This window comes from Pinus tabuliformis, chromosome 5_2 (assembly GCF_031772625.1).
Source record: "Pinus tabuliformis cultivar Carrire ecotype Pingquan chromosome 5_2, CPIR1, whole genome shotgun sequence".
Taxonomy (NCBI): domain Eukaryota; kingdom Viridiplantae; phylum Streptophyta; class Pinopsida; order Pinales; family Pinaceae; genus Pinus; species Pinus tabuliformis.
Genome location: NC_142306.1, coordinates 797,192,142 through 797,210,749, shown reverse-complemented (window position 1 = coordinate 797,210,749; position 18,608 = coordinate 797,192,142). Strand labels below are relative to the sequence as shown.

The following is an 18,608-nucleotide window of genomic DNA, read 5'->3' as shown; positions in this document are numbered from 1 at the left end:
TGTAAAAGTAGATGAAAATCACCTCATGAAGGATATCTTCACCTTTGTTAGAATCTATGTGGAGGTAGACCTAAGTAAGGGATTACTAGATCACATCCTATTATATCACAACAACCAACAGTGGTCCCAGTCCCTTGACTATGAGAATACGACCTTCAGATATCGTATATGTCTTCAAATTGGTCATCTTCAAAGTAATTTGTCTGCAAAACAAAAAGGAAAGAAAAAGAGACAACCACCAAAGCCAAAAGGATGGCAATTTTCTGAATCATAGGTAGCGGAAACAGAAGAAGAAGAAACTACAAACAATACCACTAATAACAATGCACATAATTCCCAGGACACCACGCAGAAGGACATGTCAGAACTCATCTCAACATTAGTTCCAATTCCTTCTGAACAACAACAACAAATTGTGATGACTACCTCCGAAAAACAAGAAATTGGTACCAAACGCACTCATACATCAGATGGCTCAGGCTTTGACAAAGAAATCCTATCAAATATAAATGAGTCTCAAATGACCATTGTATCATCCACACTCAACACTAGTGGTTTGCAAAAAGTGGAAAAAAAGAAAGGCAGGAAAGAGTAGAATAGGGTAACTCTCTTATGAGCTCTTATTGATCTTGGTTAACAAGATCTGTCATTATGCATATGCTTTGAGCATCTACTATATGTAATTTTGTTCATTTCATTTTGAATAAAATTGTGTTTTTTCCTTGGGAAAAAGAAAATAAAAGACCGGAAAGGGGCATAGAGTTTATTAGAAATATTAATCTTAAAATATTTTAGCCTCATTATGAAAAGATGGTGGTGAATGAAAATAAAGAATATTAAATTAAATTAGAGAAATTTAATTTCATGAAAGAACCTCCATGTGGTAAGAGCCAACAGAAGGATCACCATGTCAGAGTGAAATTGACTTAAACTAAGGTGTAGTTGGGAGACCAAATCTCATACCTGTCAGTTGACTTCAGTAATGAACAAAAATTAAGGAGCACAAGGGGGAATTAAGAGATAACTAGGATAAGAGATAGCGAGTCATATTGGGATGATGAAAACTATTATTTTTGAATAAGAATTTAAGTAAATAATTTAGGAGAACCTTGGTGATAGGATGACACGTAGGTGGATGAATAATTAAACTTTTATATTAATAAAAATAATTATTTATGCATGAAGTGCCAAGTGTCACCTATGAAACCTCCTATAAAAGAAGGGGCAAGCTATAAGAGAGGGGGGTACCTTTTTTCACTATTATTAGATGAATGAAATAATGTTATGGTGGGTGACTACAAGCTATAGTGAGTTTGGTGAGGTGAAGGTCTTTAGAGAGGAGACTCTTGAGCCAAGAGTGCTCGCCTCCATTAGCTGACATTATTCCTCTATTGTATAACCCCATTGCATCTCAGGGGTTCACAGGGAAGAAGAATACCGAAGGAGAAGGATGGAAGGTAAATCAGTGAGTCACTAACATTCAGCCAGGATACATCAACATTCACACATGGATGCAAATGATAGAAACAAAGCAAAAATAACAACAAGTCCGAGAACTGTAGCTCCACTCCTAGCTGAATGATACACTGTGTATTCATAATGTTTTATATATTATTATTGATGTATTTATAATGATCGGATTGTAAATGTGAAAGTCATGGATCTCATTTTATGTGATTTTAATAGTGATTTAAATTTTAGTAGTATGGGAACTTGAGTACAACTCTAAAAAAGATTCCTCTTAATAGAGAAGGTCCCTACAAAAACACCAAAATCTAATCCTTCTGAAAAAAAAAACTTCTTCTATATAATAAAAAAAAGGTTTGAATATTGTCCATGATATTAAGAATTAGTTAAGCATTTTAAGTTATGAGTTCTATTCCCTCAAAGGAACAATATTGTTTTTTTAAGTTGAAAATTAGATCCAAAATGGTTTTGGATCTACTCTAGAGAAGAGAAGTTTTATTTATTATTTTCTAATATAGTATCTATTTTTCTTTTATTTATGGTTTTGTACCAATTTATCTTGTCATGAAAATCAATTCTAATTACTTATATAGCAACTTTACACTCCTTATCCTATAAAAAAAAAAGCTTTCACACTATATTTTAAAAAGATTAATAATTCCAAATAATTATCTAATTTATTAAAAAATTAATGAAATTTTATTTTAAATTTAATAATGTATTAAGAACCATTTTTCTGTCAATGTAACTTTTATTTTATACATATACACCTTAAATAAACAAGTGTTGCAGGATAGTTTAGTCCTTGCTACTCAAGCTAGAAATTATGATGAAAAATTACATAAAAAATTATAACCGATATTGGTCATTGCTAAATAAGTGCTCAATAGGAATCCTATAATCTTTCTTTGGCAAATTAAGTGCTCAATCGGAATCCTAGAGTCTTTGTAAGTCTACACATTCACATTTTTACTATATAAATGTCAAAGAAAACATAGATATTGGTGGGAAGTAACTCTTCATAAGTATATTTATTAGCATTTTATTCCTATCCATTATTTTTTTATGTAAAAACTTGTTTAAATTATGGTGAAAATATATGGGGTAAATATGTTATTTAACCAAGTATTAAAGATTTTCATAGATTTTGCTTTTGGATGGGTTTTTTGCAAAGCCTAAGAATAAAAAATTATTATACAAATGACATCTAGAGGTCATGTATGAATATCCCAACAATAGTCATAAATTATGGCATAAAATATGTGACGTAGTTATATACATGGCATTATATTATGCAAAGGCTAAAATTAGATCTTCAAGTTATGGTCCAATCAAATGTTTAAGAAACAATTTTTAAATAATATTTTAAGATATAAAAATTAAACATTATAAGTTGCATTAGTCACTACTAAATTTATTATAATCTAGAGACAAATAAATTACTAAAATCTTTCATAAACCTATACTAATAACTTTTAAAAATAAAATCTTATTTTTTAAATACCTAATTTTCTAAATATGTTCATACGATGCTAAATGATTAAAAATACTAAAATCTTGCTACAGCAGATAAAAAAACATTATAAAAATAAAACCTATTTTTTCTAAATATGTTCATATGATATTAAAGTGCTAAAATTTATTATTATCGTTATTAATGAGACATTCATGTGACTGACAAACCATTCAAATATTATTACAAATTTGAAAAATGTTCCACACAAAATGGGTGCCGCATTATCATTTATGTTCGGTGGAGGGCGGAGTATACAGACACGTCTCGGGCAACGTGGGCGCGGGAAGAAATGTTCCCTGTTTGGGGGAGAACCCACGGGAGTGAAAATCTGACTAGCGCCGAGGCTCCTGATACGCTGTAGCCAATTGAGGAAAAGGTCACACTCTACAACATCTATCACAGGTTTTTGGAGGGTTTTTTGGGCTTATTTTGTGGTATAGTTTGTCGAAAATTAGTCAGAGATTTGTTGAAACCCAGATTGTTTTTTTGGGAAGTTATGAAAATTTGTCTAGAAAATTTGGTAAGAATAATTGTAAATCTAAATTAAATTAAAGTTGTTAATTTTCAAAATTTTAGGTGTCTAAAGTTTTTTGTTTTGGAAGTTATGAAAATTTCTTATTGTATTTTGAGAAAATTTGGTAAGAATTTTTGTAAATCCAAATAAAGGTTGTTAAATTTCAAAATTTTAGGTGCCTAAAGTTTTTGATGGTGCTGAATCTATTTCCACGATCAATAAAAATTTTGATGGTGCTAAATCTATTTCCACTGTCAAAAAAATGAGGATTCTAAAAGATTTTTTGAATTTTTTAATAGATTCCACCACTTTCAGCCGTTCCTCAGTCTAAGTCTGACTTAGACGACTACTTTGTTGAAAGCTCAAATTTATTTGAGTTGTGAACTTTCCATAATAATATTTCCAAATTCTAAAATATTAAATTCATATATATAAATTTTCAATTTCAACCACAAAAATCAAAATTTAACCCAAAAAAATCACCAAATTCTTCTGATTATATTAAACAGTTTCAATACGCACATGCAGAAGACAACATTCTTTCAAAGTTGTCAGTGATCCATTAGCTTTGGCATGGTAAGGTAATATTGCAAGATGGAAATATTTGCAATCCTGCGCCATGATCTCCACGAGGGAGGAGAGCATATTATGAAGAAATTATTCAAGTGCTCCGGGCTCATAATTTCTGTACGACTTCTGCTTTTCCAATTTCATCTGTTCATGAAATTTGGCGATGAAGGCATCTGCCAAATTGTCAACCTCCTCCTCCCTCATCAATATTCTGTGGTCTTCATCAATTCTCTGCAAATAACACGACACCGAATTCGGGTCTGCAGTTGTATCGACCGAATAATTACTGCTGTACTGCTGATGACGATGAAACCAAGTTTCAGACATTACGGCAATGGCGTCCGAGCATCTTAATGCATTCTTCTGCACGCCTAGACGTGTAGAAGATTTTTTTATTGCAGAATACCGCTGCTTCTTCGTCTTGAATAGCAGTCCATTAATATTTATAGCCAACTCCTTCACTTTACTTGCTGCATTCATTTGCTTAAGAATATCCTGCAACTTTTTAACCAGACGGAAGTATGAATTCACCTTCATCTTTGGGTGCTTCATAATGGCTCCCAGAATGTACCAAATGTGGTGCATTTTCAGTGACCAAGAGACCACTGGATATGTGTAATGCATGTACTATGCACGTTGGGAGTATATGTATTTAAAAGGTGAAAAATAAAGCAAACTACATGTGTGGTAAGGATGGGATAGGAGGGAAAATTTGGAACAACCACCACGTGTAAAGGAATCACAACTTTATCAAACTGTGCTATGCTTTTGGCATTGCTTGGTGGCATAAATCTATAAGGCCACCCATTTAATGGATGAACAAACCTACAACAGTAAAATAAATTTCATATAGGAGTTGTCTATAATGCGATTTTTTGGGAGATTTTGGTGACGGAATTCGGCGGAAGAAATTGAGGTTAAATCTTGATTTGTTGCAGTTAAAATGGTTTTTTAACTGCATATTTGGATTCAGCACCAGGAAAAACCCTGGGACACTTTGATTGTGCAAAAACTAGCTATCAAACATGCGATTCCAATAAATTCTTGCCGGATTTCGACCAGGACTTTCAAAAAATCACGTTATAGACAACTACCTTCATATATGTTTTCTCTTTCTGTCTTTGTGCTTTTGGCTTCACGTGGTTGATTTTGATTAAACAAACATTTCATAGCAGTTTGAAGATACAAAGGTGTGACTAGACGTACTGTACGTATGCCACATAACCCAGAGAAAGATGGGACAAAGATGGGACTAGACAATGTTTATCTTCTACACATAATCCAACCAACTGAGAACCATAAGTGGTTTTGAGCTTAATTTCGACCTGTAATATAGGAATCCCTAATACCATGAAATCCCTTAAATTGTTTCTAAATATGAATATTTCTATTATATTGTTATATAAAATAATATATTTTTTTGGATTGAACATTTAAGACGAAGAAGTTAAATTTTGATTATGGTTCAATTTTTCACTATAAGTAAATATATTGATACAAAATTAATAAGTCATTTAAAATAAATGTTATTTTATTTTAGTGTTCACCATTTAAGTTAGAAATTATGTTTTGAAAAAACAGTATAGCACATTATAATTTGTATTAATTAATGTTAAATTAATAGTGGTTAATAAGTAAATTGATTTGGCATGAATAAATAAATTGAGATTTCTATACATTTACAATAATACTCGTGCATAAATAATGGTGATAATTCCTCAACAAATTTTTTGTCTAGAAATAGAATTTGTTGCAAGTCCAACTACTTTCTCTATTGCACTATAAACTTTCAGGCAAGTCTTGTCATAGAAGTTCAGCCCAAGTCTACCTCCTACAAATACACATACAAATACCCAAAAACTCGCCATTGTAGTAAACAAATTTCTAACAGATTTGCTTGTCACAAAAACTTGTCATTGCAGTAAACCAATTTCTAACAAATTTGGTTATCACCTTCCTTAACACAGACAAAAAAACTCTATAAAAACTATTAAAATTACTATTGATAAGTAAAACAAAGTATAATAATAGACATTTTTGACAATCATTTAACATGCTATAGAACAAAATAATTATTTATATAAAATAGTGACCTCATCCAAAACTATTTATAATTAAATCTTATTTTATCTCTGCACATCGTCTAGACCATAAAACTACCTTTACCATTTCCAATTTTCATTTGCTAATACTTCAACACCGAATGCCTCAAAAACCCATCCATGTTTTTATATAAAGTTTATAACATTAAAGTAAAACGTATCCACTCTTCCACCTTCATTGTCATTTATATTTCAGTTTTAGTTTCATTATTTTTCTTCTGCAAAACTATTTTTTCTCTCCAACATTAGAATCATTTTCAGAGGTGGTATCATCGTCATCGGTATCATCTTCATTTTTCAAGGTATTATCATCATCGGAGATATCATCCTCATGTTCGAAAGACCCCATGAAGTAAATTCTAGTTGAGAAATCTTTAGACATGTTATCCAAATATTGAGAAGGGACATAGGAAAAATATTACATAAGAATGTTATCATTATGCCTCTCATCTTCTCATTGAGCATTGGTCACTTTCCTTCAGCCATTCTAATAAGATTAGGAATCATGTTTTCCACCAGACCAAACTGTAGACATTTGCTCACGTGGAATCCTCCTCTCTGTAATCCCAGCGAAAGCTAGTCCTCCATGGCGTTAAGTTGAGAGCACTCCGCCGCTCCTTCACTTTTCACGACATCTAATTCTTCTTTTTTCAGAAGGAAAAAATCGGCATGTTATATATTGAGTAAAATATATTGATCATGTTACATTTTGAGGACCATAATCTTGGAAAATATATGGATGAAAAATCCGAATGAGCGCATATGAAGTTGCGTCGGATATTCAACAGAATGAGTGCCAGATAGAGAGTAGGACGGCGCATGAGTCGACCTGAAAGTATAATAGAAAGAGCATTTGCTGTGCATGGAGAAGCATCATAAACGATGGAGAGAGAATGAGGGCGTATGTGTCGACCAGAATATCAAAAAGAGATAGAGCATCTGCTGTGCTTGAGACAGCGGCAGATCAATGGAAAAACAGGAAAAACAAACATGTAACAGCCATATAGATGGGCTTGTGAGAAACATATACATATATGCAGAAACCTGAGCACCAAGGCGCATGGAGAAGAAGCTTCTTCAGTCAGCCTGAGAGGGCATGGATCCCATGATAAGAGGCAGAATAGAGAGCAGCGGCAGGCAGGAGGCCTGAAAAATGCGCCGGTTCCGCCACGTCCAAATATTCCAGCATGTGAGGCAGAAGAGAGCTTGTCTTGCGGAGCTTTGATCCGCCCACCATAAAAAAGCATCCTGAACGGAGGAGAATGAACAGTGAGGAAAACTGAGAAGAGTCGAGAGTTCATACCAGATTGCTTGAGCAGCAGGGCATTGAAGAAACATGTGGGAATTGGATTCATTCTCCTGAAGGCAGAGAACACATCTGCCAGGACCGTGCCAGCCTTTCCTCTGTAAAACATCCCAGGAGAGGTTTTTATCGAAGAAGAGCAGCCAAGAGAAAAGGATGGTTTTTAGAGGGCAAGGGGCCTTCCAGAGCTTAACAGGAAAAATGGAGGGGAGAGGGGGGAGATCAGCAATGGAGGAGGAGTATATTTTCCGGACAGAGACGAGATGGATATTGGAGTCGATGGACCAGATGAGGGAGTCTTTATTGCCATGTTGGACGATCCCCTGGTGTGAGAAATGGGAGGTGAAGGAAAGCCATAGGGGGCGGAGAGGGGGAGGGATGGCGAGCTGGAGGTCAGTTTTCCAAATGGGATGAAGGGACGACCAGGAATCTATGAGGGAGTTCCAAGTGAATAAACCTCTGGAATGGAAGAAAAGGAGGAGAGAAGGGGGGATCATAGACTCCAGGTTGAAGAGAGTGGGGTCTATACCAATAAGGATGGAGGAGCCGGAGAAAAGAGTCCATTTGAGGTGTTTCCTGAAGAAAGGGAGAACCTTTTTGAAACTGAGCCAGATGGGGGAGCCACTACGAATGCCAAGAGTGGATCGGTGAAGCCAGTAAGCCAAAGGCCGGCCTTTTAGATACTTCTGTTTCAACAAGAGACTCCACGGTCCATTGCCAAAAAAACCCCTGTGAATGGATTTGCATATGAGCGCCTTACCGAAGTGTTGCATATCAAGAAGGCCCCATCCACTCTTCTCTTTGGGCCGAGAGATGGAGCCCATCTTAACCAGATGGAGTTTTATTGGTGAGGAACGACCGCTCCACAAGAAAATAGCAGCAATGGAGGTCAGTTGTTTGATAACAGAGGATGGAAGGACAAAAAGGTGGCACCAATAAACAGACAGTTGAGTGAGGACAGACCGAATGAGGATGTATCTGCCCGCAAGAGAGAGAAGACGCATTTCCCACTTAGAGATCTTGTGGAGGAAGCGGTCCACCAGCCATGCCCAGTCTAAACATTGCGACCCCATTGCTTTGAGGCGAAAACCCAGATAGGTGAAGCCATCCTTTAAGAGGGCAAGATTGATTCCAAAGCGTTCAGCTATCCATTGGGCCAGTGCAGGATCCGAGTTATTATGATATAATACTGATTTTCCACAGTTGATGGAGAGACCTGTAGCAGCTTGGAATCTTTTGAAAAGCAAGAAGAGGAAAATCCATGATTGCTTACAGAGCATGGCGAAGAGAAGGATATCGTCAACAAAGAAATTGTGGGAGAGGGAGATGTCCCTGCATATGCGGACCGGCTTGCATCTACCCTCGCCCACGGCATGGTTGATGTGCGAGCTGAGGCAGTTCATAACCAAGATAAAAAGGAGCGGGGAGAGAGGGCATCCCTGACGGAGTCCTCGCTCAGCATGGAAGAAGGTGGATGGAACCCCATTGATAATAACCGAGAACTGGACGGATTCCACGCAAGCCATAATCCATTTGATAGCCGGAGGCCTCAATCCGATTTTAGAGAGGAGAATATTGAGAAAACTCCAGTCAACGCAGTCAAAGGCCTTTTTGAGGTCAATTTTGAGAGCGGCAGCGTTGATGTTCTTGGTGCAGATAGAGTGGATACACTCCTGAGTCATGGCAACCGCATCCATTATGAGCCGGTCTTTGAGAAAGGCGTGTTGCTCTTTGGATATAAATGAGTTGAGGACTTTCTTCAATCTGTCTGCTATTATTTTTGAGATGATCTTATACAGAGAGTTGCACAACGAAATCGGCCTATAATCGCCAAAAGAGGAAGGTCTTTCAGACTTTGGGATTAGGGCGATAAAAGTGGCCATAAGAGCACTGTTGATGTTCCCGGACAGACGGGACATATCGACCATACAGAGGAGGTCTTTTTTAAAGAGCTCGTAAAAGTGGGCGAAAAATTCCATCGGCCATCCATCAGGGCCGGGGCTCTTGTCTTTGCTGAAAGACTTGATGGTTGCTGAAAGCTCTTCCTCCGTGACAGACCTGAAGAAAGCATCATTAGCCTCATCGTCGAACATGGTTGGAAGATGTTCAACCGCCCAAAAAGAGTCATTTAGGTCATTGTGTTGTCTCGAGTATTGTTGCCTAAAGAAACGAGTGGCCTCCGCAGCGATATCGTGATGTGAAGAGAAACTCTGACCTTGATCATTTTCAATTTTCCAGATGGAATTTTTGAGGCGGCGACCGTTTGCGAAGGAGTGGAAGAACCGGGAGTTGCTGTCACCGTGTTTAAGCCAAATGGCCCGGCTTTTGAGCCGCCAGGTGGCCTCTTCTTTAAGGAGTAATGCCCGTTTTTTCCTTTCGAGGGAGCACAGTGAGGAGGCCTTTTCAAGAGTTCTGCCACTGATGTGAATGGAGGAGACGATTCGCTCTATTTCAGAGTTGATGCCAATGAGATCCTGTGCATCCGTAAGCTTTTTTGAATGCTGCCATGATGGAGGGCCGAGCAGAGAGGAAGGTGCCCTTTAGAGCCAAGAACTTTGGGCCGGCTCCAAGGCCCCTGATATTATAAGAGATAAGGAAGGTCATTTGGACGGCTGTCCAGCCGAGCTTGCTCTAAGGGGCTGAGGGGGAGGGGATTCGAAGATTGGGACGTCGATAAGGGGAATGTTTGATAATCCTAATTCCGAGGTGATAGCCCGACCTTTATAGTGACGACTCCCACCACGGGTCTTTTTTCTAACAGTGATATTTTTGGCCGAGTTGGGACTGATAGAGGGGAAGGATGGTTTATGAATAGTCAGTGGTTCCAACACAGGAGGGTTGCAGCTGAGAAGGCGTTCAATGTCGCTGTCAGGATTGTTGACCGGGGAGTCTGATGGGGAATTGAACGGGGTCGGGGAGTGGAGAGATCCTTTTCCTTTTTGGGAAGCAGAGGGAGGGGACGTGGAGGAGGAGATGGTGATGGGATGAGAGCCGACGACGAAGTCTGAGGCATTCATGGTCGGGGGGGCAGTAACAGGAGCCTCTTCATGCTGTTCATTGACAGGGGAGCTGTAAAAATCTTCCCTCGTGATGTTTGGAGAAGAAGGGATCACCTCGGTAGCCCCCGAGCCCGGAGTGCTTCGAAAACCTGTGAAAATAGGCGAGTCCGGCCTGGACTGGGAGGCCTCTTTTGAACATCTATATTCTGTCGATTGGAAAGAAAAATGCTCCCCCAGGGGGCCATCTTTTTCGGAGAGAGAGGGATCCATCATTGTTCTTGTTGGCCCGAGAGAGGGGACGGAGCCTACGTCTGCGATAGTGGCAGTCTTTGACTAAATGGCCGGTGCGATGGCATGCAGAACAACGGAATGGAATGCCCCAATAATCTAACCTTTGGAGGATCTTTGTTCCGTCCCACGTGATCTCTATTTGATCCGGATAACCCCCTTTATATGGTCTTTCTATAAGTATCCATGCAATTCGCTTGTCCTTTTCACCACGGACCCATGGGTCGACGTAAATGAATTTTCCAATGGCACCTCCGATCGTGGCAAGAATCTCAGGCGTCCACAGCTGCAGAGGAAGATTCGGCAGTTTGACCCAGATCATGCTGTGGGTGGGGGTGTTCTTTAGCGGATCAAAACCAAGGTACCATCTTGAGAGAGGAAGAAAACTTCGACCAGAAACCCATGGCCGGTTCAGAATCAGTTCCAGGTCTTCTTCTTTTTGGAAGTGAAAGGAAAACCAATCCTTCATTAGCCTTGAGATGATAGGAGTGTAGCCGATAATGGGAATCCAGGATTTGGAGGCCCAACTTCTTGTCTGAGATTCGTCGAGCTCCGGAAAATACCATTTCCCCACAAGGGCGAACTTTTGGAGGCTCTCGATCCGATCTACCAGAGTTGGTCCAGAAACGGAGACAGCCGGTTGAGGGACCGTTTTGACTGGACCTTTATGCTTGAGGCGTCCCTGTGAGTTCCTGTTAGAATTAATGGTCCCCGAGAGGGGGGGGTCCCTCAGCCCTGGTGGCAGGAGATCAGATAGCGTTGAGTGCCATCGTGGATTCCTCTTGGATAGATTATGGACTGACTCAGCATGAATTGCCGCGGCAAAAAGTTCCTTGGTGGCCGGTGAGTCGCTGTCAGTGGCCATCCCGAGAGAATGAAAAGTCAGAAATCAGAAGAAAATCCCTGGAAAAGGATCCCCCGTACTTAGGAAGGTGCCAGAAGAAGAGTCCCTCGTACAAGAGTTGATCTGAGGGAGAGAAACCGGCGGAGGATGATGCCTGGAGGGAAGGATCACTGACAATAAAGGACGAGAAAAGGACCGGCCCAAAAGCATAGAATAATCTAAAAGAAGGCCCTTTGGAGAAAGGTGACGGGAGCCTGCCGCCGCTATGTCATTTTGAAAAAAAGGTGGCAGAATACATTAATAGAGCCTGTTGTAGGAGGCTTTGCAAATGCGGAAGGACGACGGAAAGTGAATTTGAAAGGAAATCCGGGAGGATAATCGGAAAGGATTCCGGGAGGGTAGTCGGGAAACCCCCACAGCCTCGAGGAGAATCGATGTCTGGTTCAAGAGCTACAGTCAATGCAGCAGCAGCAACAGTGGAATACACACCACCATTTGCAGATGCGAACACGAAAATCTCGACATGGCCTATAGATGTAAAACGAGGCTCTGATTCTGCTAATAAAAGCACAAAACCACATCCGTAACGGGCAAGAACGACAACAGATAGATGATGCGAGTGAGACAGTTCTTATGAGGCCGTGAACATGGCGGCAGAAGGTATAAGAGACCAAATATGGTAACTTTGTACAAAAAATGCCTGAAGGAGGCAATCCATGTACTGAGGCGTAATTACAACAAGACTGATATTAGACTGTGTAAAAAAACGATATGTATTCCCTTTGGGCTCGCAGACAGATAGCACATATCGCAAAGCATATTAGAGCATGAAAAAAAAGATAAATAACCACACTAGGATCACAAACAAAGATAGCATATATCGCAGAGAAACATATCCGAACAGAAAGCTTCAAATTTTCCCTGACAGAAAAGAAAAATTAGCTACTAATGCAGTATAGAGGATAAAGGATATGGAACTGACCTGAGAGGGAGCCGCGCGAAGCCAGGGGCGCAAGCCATGAGCAGACCATAGGAGGCAGACGGACTGTCGAGGCAAGAGCCTCCAGCCCTCGAGGCTGGAGGAAGGAAACCGATAGATACAGTCTTCAAAAGCTTAAATAGAGGGAGGCCTGCATGTAGCTTAGAACGAAAGCGTTCCACGTACCCCCTAGACAGGCGAGGCCATGCATGGGCCAGGAATGAACTTAGTAGGTGGAGGAGTAGAGCTGTAAGCAGATGGCTATCGGTAGGTAGGTCGAAGAGCACGTGTTCGGGAGTGTGGGCTCGACCGAAGGCCTCCTGCTAATGGCTATGGCTGCAGCGCTATAGGTTTGGCAGCAAGCTGTTGGAGGATGCTGCGTAGGGAGCAGTGTAAGGGTCTGTCATGGACTCCTCCCGTTGGTCGCTCCAGGCGCGCGGCTCCGCTCTCCTTAAAATGACTATTTACATATGTCAAAATGTCATTCCGACATCTAATTCTTCATGCCTATAAACATTCATTTTTGTTTATCAATTCTCATCACGGTTATCAATCATCTCCTCTATGTCCAATATATCATTACAAATGATACAATTCAAGTGTTAAAGAGTGAGTGTGTGTAGCGAGTAACGGCGATGCTTTCCTAGCAGCAACATTTTCCAACAGGAATGTAGCATAGGTGTTATCTATGTGCCTCCCTAATGGAAGAATGTATGGGGGAGGGCATGCCAAATGACATGGCGACTCTATTTTCAACTTTGATGTAGGCGCCGCGTACAAGCTTCACACCCATTTTAATGCCCCACTTCTTGGTCTCTTCTGATGCTCCAAATATTCGGAGCAATGAGTCTTTCAAGTAAGCTTGCACATTGATATAACTGACAGGCTTACTAGTTGATCGGTTGAATTTGGAAAATGCTTTGTAAACTACGTAATGAAAGGCAGGCTGAACAACTGTGTATTTTGCAGCCACCAACAAAGGAAGCGAGGTGGCTTCGTTGTCTCTACAATAGAGGTGGTGTGGTGATGAGAACTATATGGAATTAGAACCAACAGAGTTTCTTCCTTCCATGGTAGATTCAAGTCAGGATGGCGGTGCTGCAATCTTAGCAAATAACTGACTCTTTTCAGTAGTTTTCGAGTACATAGTGCAGACAATTTAAGGAACATAAATGTTACCTGATACAACAATTAAGCATGCAGAGCAACTTTAGGTGACATGGAGAGAAATAGACGAAACATTTTTAAAAACTCTATTTACGAATCATGACGGAAATAGAGAGGTTTGAGATACGATGTGCAGAAACTAATCAAGATTGGTGTCGCATGCAGTGTTGTCTGTAGTATATTGTACCCTGTATTGGAGAATTCTCTTCCAACCCAATTTGCAATCTTCTCGAGATTTTTCCAAGGGAGTCGATTAACCAGAGACTCCTAGCTGTTTTCTCTCTGTTTTTTCGCTTCGGAGTTTTAAAGTTTTAGAAATTCTACTTTCTTGCTGTGATCCCTTGGACAGTTTTATAAAATTACTAGATCTTCGGTAGTTAGATTCTCCATTTCAAAGATTGGTCATGGGAGGATAACAAAGTATTGCCGAGCAGGAGCTGGAGTACAACAGAGTTGCCTCCATCCTTGGTCATCGTAGAGGGGGGCTCGTTTGGAGTTGGAAGGTGAGGGGGGCTCGTTTGGAGTTGGAAGGTGGTGCGTTAGCATTATTACACGAAGGCGCTTTTAAAAGAAATGTTGTGTCTTAAAAAGTCATTTTTTATTTTAATTATTTTATAATTTGAAACAAATATATTTTAAGTCAAAAATTTAAATTTAAGACCATAATAGTTTAAAAGAAAAATATTTTAAGACAACTTTATATTTAAGACAAAAATATTTTAAGACAAAAATAGTTTAAGACAAAACTTTATATTTAAGACAAAAATAGATTGAGACAAAAATATTTTAAGACAAACTTATATTTAAGACAATGGCACTTAAGACGAGACCCAATTAAGACAATTAATAATTAAGACAAAAACATATCAATTTAAGAAAATATTATCTAACAACTACGAAATTGACTCCGACAGTGCACCCTAAGTCTGTCAACTTGCGGGCTACCACTGTATCGTGCATATACGAATGCTGCTATTTCACTTTCCAGACATGTTATCTTATATAAAGACATGTTATCTTATATAAAGACAACGACTTGTTGGGCTCTTCGTTTTGTGGGGGTAGCCGACTCTAAAGAACGTGAAAACTTTCCCTGGCAAGATTTCCCATACATTAATTAATCTTTTGTCCCTTCAATCTCTGTTGATACGATTAGAGACAACTTGTACGTATTTACATTTGACACTACTACACGGAGGCGAAGTTTATAAGACAAAATAAATCTTTTGTCTTAAAATTTTCAATATGAGGCGCTAGTAGAAAAGGTAAAGGATTAGGGATTCATCTTTACACTATTGATGGGTTCTTCGGGAAGTAGAGCGATGGAGATTGACAATAACCAGTGGGATTTAGGGCGATGGAGGCTGACAACAGAGGTGTACATTGTGAGAGGAGCGATGGAGGTAATTTTGATGAATGTGGGTAGGTGGTAACATAGTTGGAGTAGTTTTCACAATCTCCATCGATTTTGTTTTGATATGCATTTTTTGACTGTTTTATTTATTTTGAATGCTACTTATATCCATTGGCTGTTGTTATTAGCACATTTTTGTGCTAGATTGGCAACATGGATTAGATTCACCTAAAGGATTGTTGAAAAATGCAACAAGAAATTCTCAATTTGATGTTGCCTTATTAAATTGAGAAAATTTGAATGTCCACATCACCAGACAACTTGGATGCAATTACCTGGTATGACATGGCTTGTGTCACCCATTTTACTTAATAAATTTCAGTTGGAGGAGTTAGAGTTCAGTTAAGCATGCGTGATTGTTAATTTGTAGCAATCAAAGTCAATTATTTCAGGTTGTTTTCAATTAAACTAGCTCTAACCGTTGGAGGAACTAGTGGAAGGCTAGTTGTGTAGTGGGACTTTAGTCAAATGCAGTGATCATTTAGTTAATTGATTAATTAGCCCAAAATAGCTAGTGCATGCAAAAAATTCAAGTTCCCCAGCTATGGTGGAGATTCCAAGGCAGTGTAACATTAGTTGTAGACTAGTCTTGAGCGTACAGGTGTTGCGTGTAGGCACATGATCAACCTTAGGAATTGCACAATTCATTTTGGAAAAAAACCTAAATAATAGGGGCCTAATTTCTGAAGTAATTGCACAAGGAAATAAGGGCTCAAGCAGAGGCTGAAATTGACAAAGTTTGGGTTTGAGCTTCTTAATGCGCAGAAAGATAAGTTATTCACTTACAATTTGTGCACAATTGAGTAAAGCAATTGTAATACATCTATATTCATCAGATTGATGCAAGAAGGCATTGAATTTTTTAGCAGATTGCTTTCCCTGGGAAAAATATTGTGTGCATGTGTTTTATTTCTTATTGCATGTCTAAATTTTTTGTTCTAAATTGTGAATTAACTTCTGTAGAGCAGTAGAGTAGGTTTGCGTCTTATGATTTTGAAAAACCTTCATGTGCAGTTGCAAATATACACCATAATTTCTACATCATATCATAGCAGGATTTACATTAGAGCAGGAATTTCGAATTTGTTTCTCGAGAGGTTCAAATTTGCAGTTTAGTGTAGCAATATCTCTTAAGAGTTGGGAATATGACCTTCAATGGGCTGAGTCTAGAGTATGCCTTGGAAGGCAGATCTAATTTCATTTACTAGAAGGATCGCATGGAGGAGGTATTCGATGATAATGGATTGTTAGAATACATCAAGAGAGATGTTATAGAACCAGCGGAATTTGATGCCCAAAACCTTGCTCAATTGAAGAAAGTTGTAGCCAAGGTTTGGAGAATAATATTGGAGGGATTATAGGACCACATTGTCAACAATCTCCATGGGAAAGAAAATCCTTATGCAATGTGGTAGGCATTGAAAAATCTGTTCTAGAATAGTAGTGACCAAAAAAAGTTGGTGCTCAAGGATAAACTTTGAAATATCAAGATGTAAAAGAATGACTTTATCCTACAATATCTGAGGAGGTTCACACAAGTTTGTGATGAGTTTGCAGAAGTGGGTGTTACTGTTTCAAAGGACGACTTGGTAAGAATAGCCCTTCTGGGCCTTCCCAAGAGTTGGCATAGCTATCAAGATTAAGTGAACAGGAGGGAGAAACTACTAGATAGGGAACACTTATGGTACGATTTGGTATAGGAGTAAATAAGGCAAAATACCAGAGATGGGACCTCATCCATGGGAAAGGATGAAAAAACTTTGGATTGGTTGGAAAGGGAAAGAAGGAAAAAGGAAAGAAATCTCAAACCAAACCAGAATCCAACCAAGGGGGAAAGAAGAAAGGTTTGTGAAAAAATAAATGCTTCCATTGTCATGAATACGAGCACTATTCCACGAAGTGCCCACAGAAAAAGGCAAGCAAGAAGGCCTCAAGAAGAGCAGTGGGCGAAGCCTTGGCTTCACAGTTCGACCTTGACTTTACCCTTATCGCACACATGTCCAATGCAATGATGGGGAGCATGTGGTACATGGACTCAGATGCATTGTTCCACATGTCAGGGTGAATATATTTTTTTAGTGACCTAGAGGAGAAATATCTCGAGATCTACATCAAGCTCAGGGACGACAGAAGGTACAACATGACCAGTGTTGGTACAGTAACCTTTCAAAGGGAGTAAAGCTCCCCTCTCAGGATCAAGGATGTCATATTTTTTCTAGGCCTAAAGAAAAATCTCATCTCTGTTGCAGTTTTGGAAGACAGTGGTTATGACGTGATAGTCAACAAAGGAAAGACATTCCTAAGACACATAGCCATGATAAAGGTGAAGAATATATAGGTTTGCGTAAGGAATCTATATAAGTTAGACGTGGAAAATTGTGTTGCATTAAACACTAAGGAAGAGAAAGTGCAAGGCCACATTGTAGGTGAACTTTAGCACATAAGACTTGGCCATTTGCATCATGGGACCTTGAATATTATACAACAAATTGCCACTAGCCTCCCTATAGGAGGACTTGAGCAACAAGATGTATGCAAAGGATGTACCTTGGGGAAGTACATAAAAACTGCATTCCATGATCAGGACAACAAAGTGCATGTAGTCAAGAAAGGATACACTATGATGTTTGTGGACATATCTTGATAACCTCCACTACCAGACAAAAATATTTTGTCATTTTTATTGACGACTTCTCACATAAGTGTTGGATCTCTTCATGCGGAAGAAGATGAGACATTCTCCAAATTCATAGAATTCAAGCCACTGGTTGAGAAAGAAACCAACAAGAAGGTGAAGGATCTCATGAGAAATAATGGAGATGAGTACGTGTTGAATGAATTTAAAAATTTATGTGCGAAAGAAGGCATTCGATGAGAGTTGACAACACCCCACAGCCCACATCAGAATGGGGTGGGCAAGAGAAAGAATTGTAGCATTTTGGGAGAAACGAGGGTGATGTTGCATGACCAAGGCATACCTTTGCATTTGTGGGTTGAGGCATGCAATACAGCAGTCTGTTTGCAGAACGAAAGTCCTCATTGGATTCTTGGCATGATTACACCGGAGGAGGCTTTCTCGGGAAGAAAGCAAGATGTGTCGCACTTCAAGATTTTTGGAGCTTTTTTTTACTGCAATGTCTCCAAAGAATCAAGGAATAAGCTTTAGTCGACAACATAATTGGGGGTATTTGTGGGTTACACATAAACTCCCCACAACTAATATGTGTACTTGACATCACTCATAATTATAGTTGTGTGAAGGGATGTAAATTTTGATGAGGAGAAAGCTATGTGGTGCTTTCTTGAGAGGGGGAATTAGATCCCCCCAAAAGATGAGATTTTAGCTCCAAAAGAGGAACCTAAGGAAGTTGTAGAGAAACCAAAAATTGTGGATCAGAGAGTGGAGACATTTACTAAAGTAAAACCCTTAGAGAAGGCAGAAAAA

At 39.2% G+C, this 18,608-nt stretch overlaps 1 protein-coding gene across 1 annotated transcript; it reads right to left on the bottom strand.

The window, feature by feature from the left end:
• Nucleotides 1-3,983: 3,983 nt before the first annotated feature.
• LOC149161716 (uncharacterized) lies at nucleotides 3,984-12,677 on the bottom strand. Its single transcript, XM_089435558.1, has 2 exons — nucleotides 12,586-12,677; nucleotides 3,984-4,562 (listed from the first exon to the last, which is right to left on the bottom strand). The coding sequence occupies exon 2, from the start codon at nucleotides 4,545-4,547 to the stop codon at nucleotides 4,155-4,157; it is 393 nt and encodes a 130-aa protein (XP_089291684.1). The 5' UTR covers nucleotides 4,548-4,562; nucleotides 12,586-12,677; the 3' UTR covers nucleotides 3,984-4,154.
• Between the last annotated feature and the right edge of the window lie 5,931 nt (nucleotides 12,678-18,608).

Coding starts and splice junctions, on each gene's coding strand:
- LOC149161716 (XM_089435558.1), bottom strand. CDS start 4,547: ATGAATGCAGCAAGTAAAGTGAAGGAGTTGGCTATAAATATTAATGGA.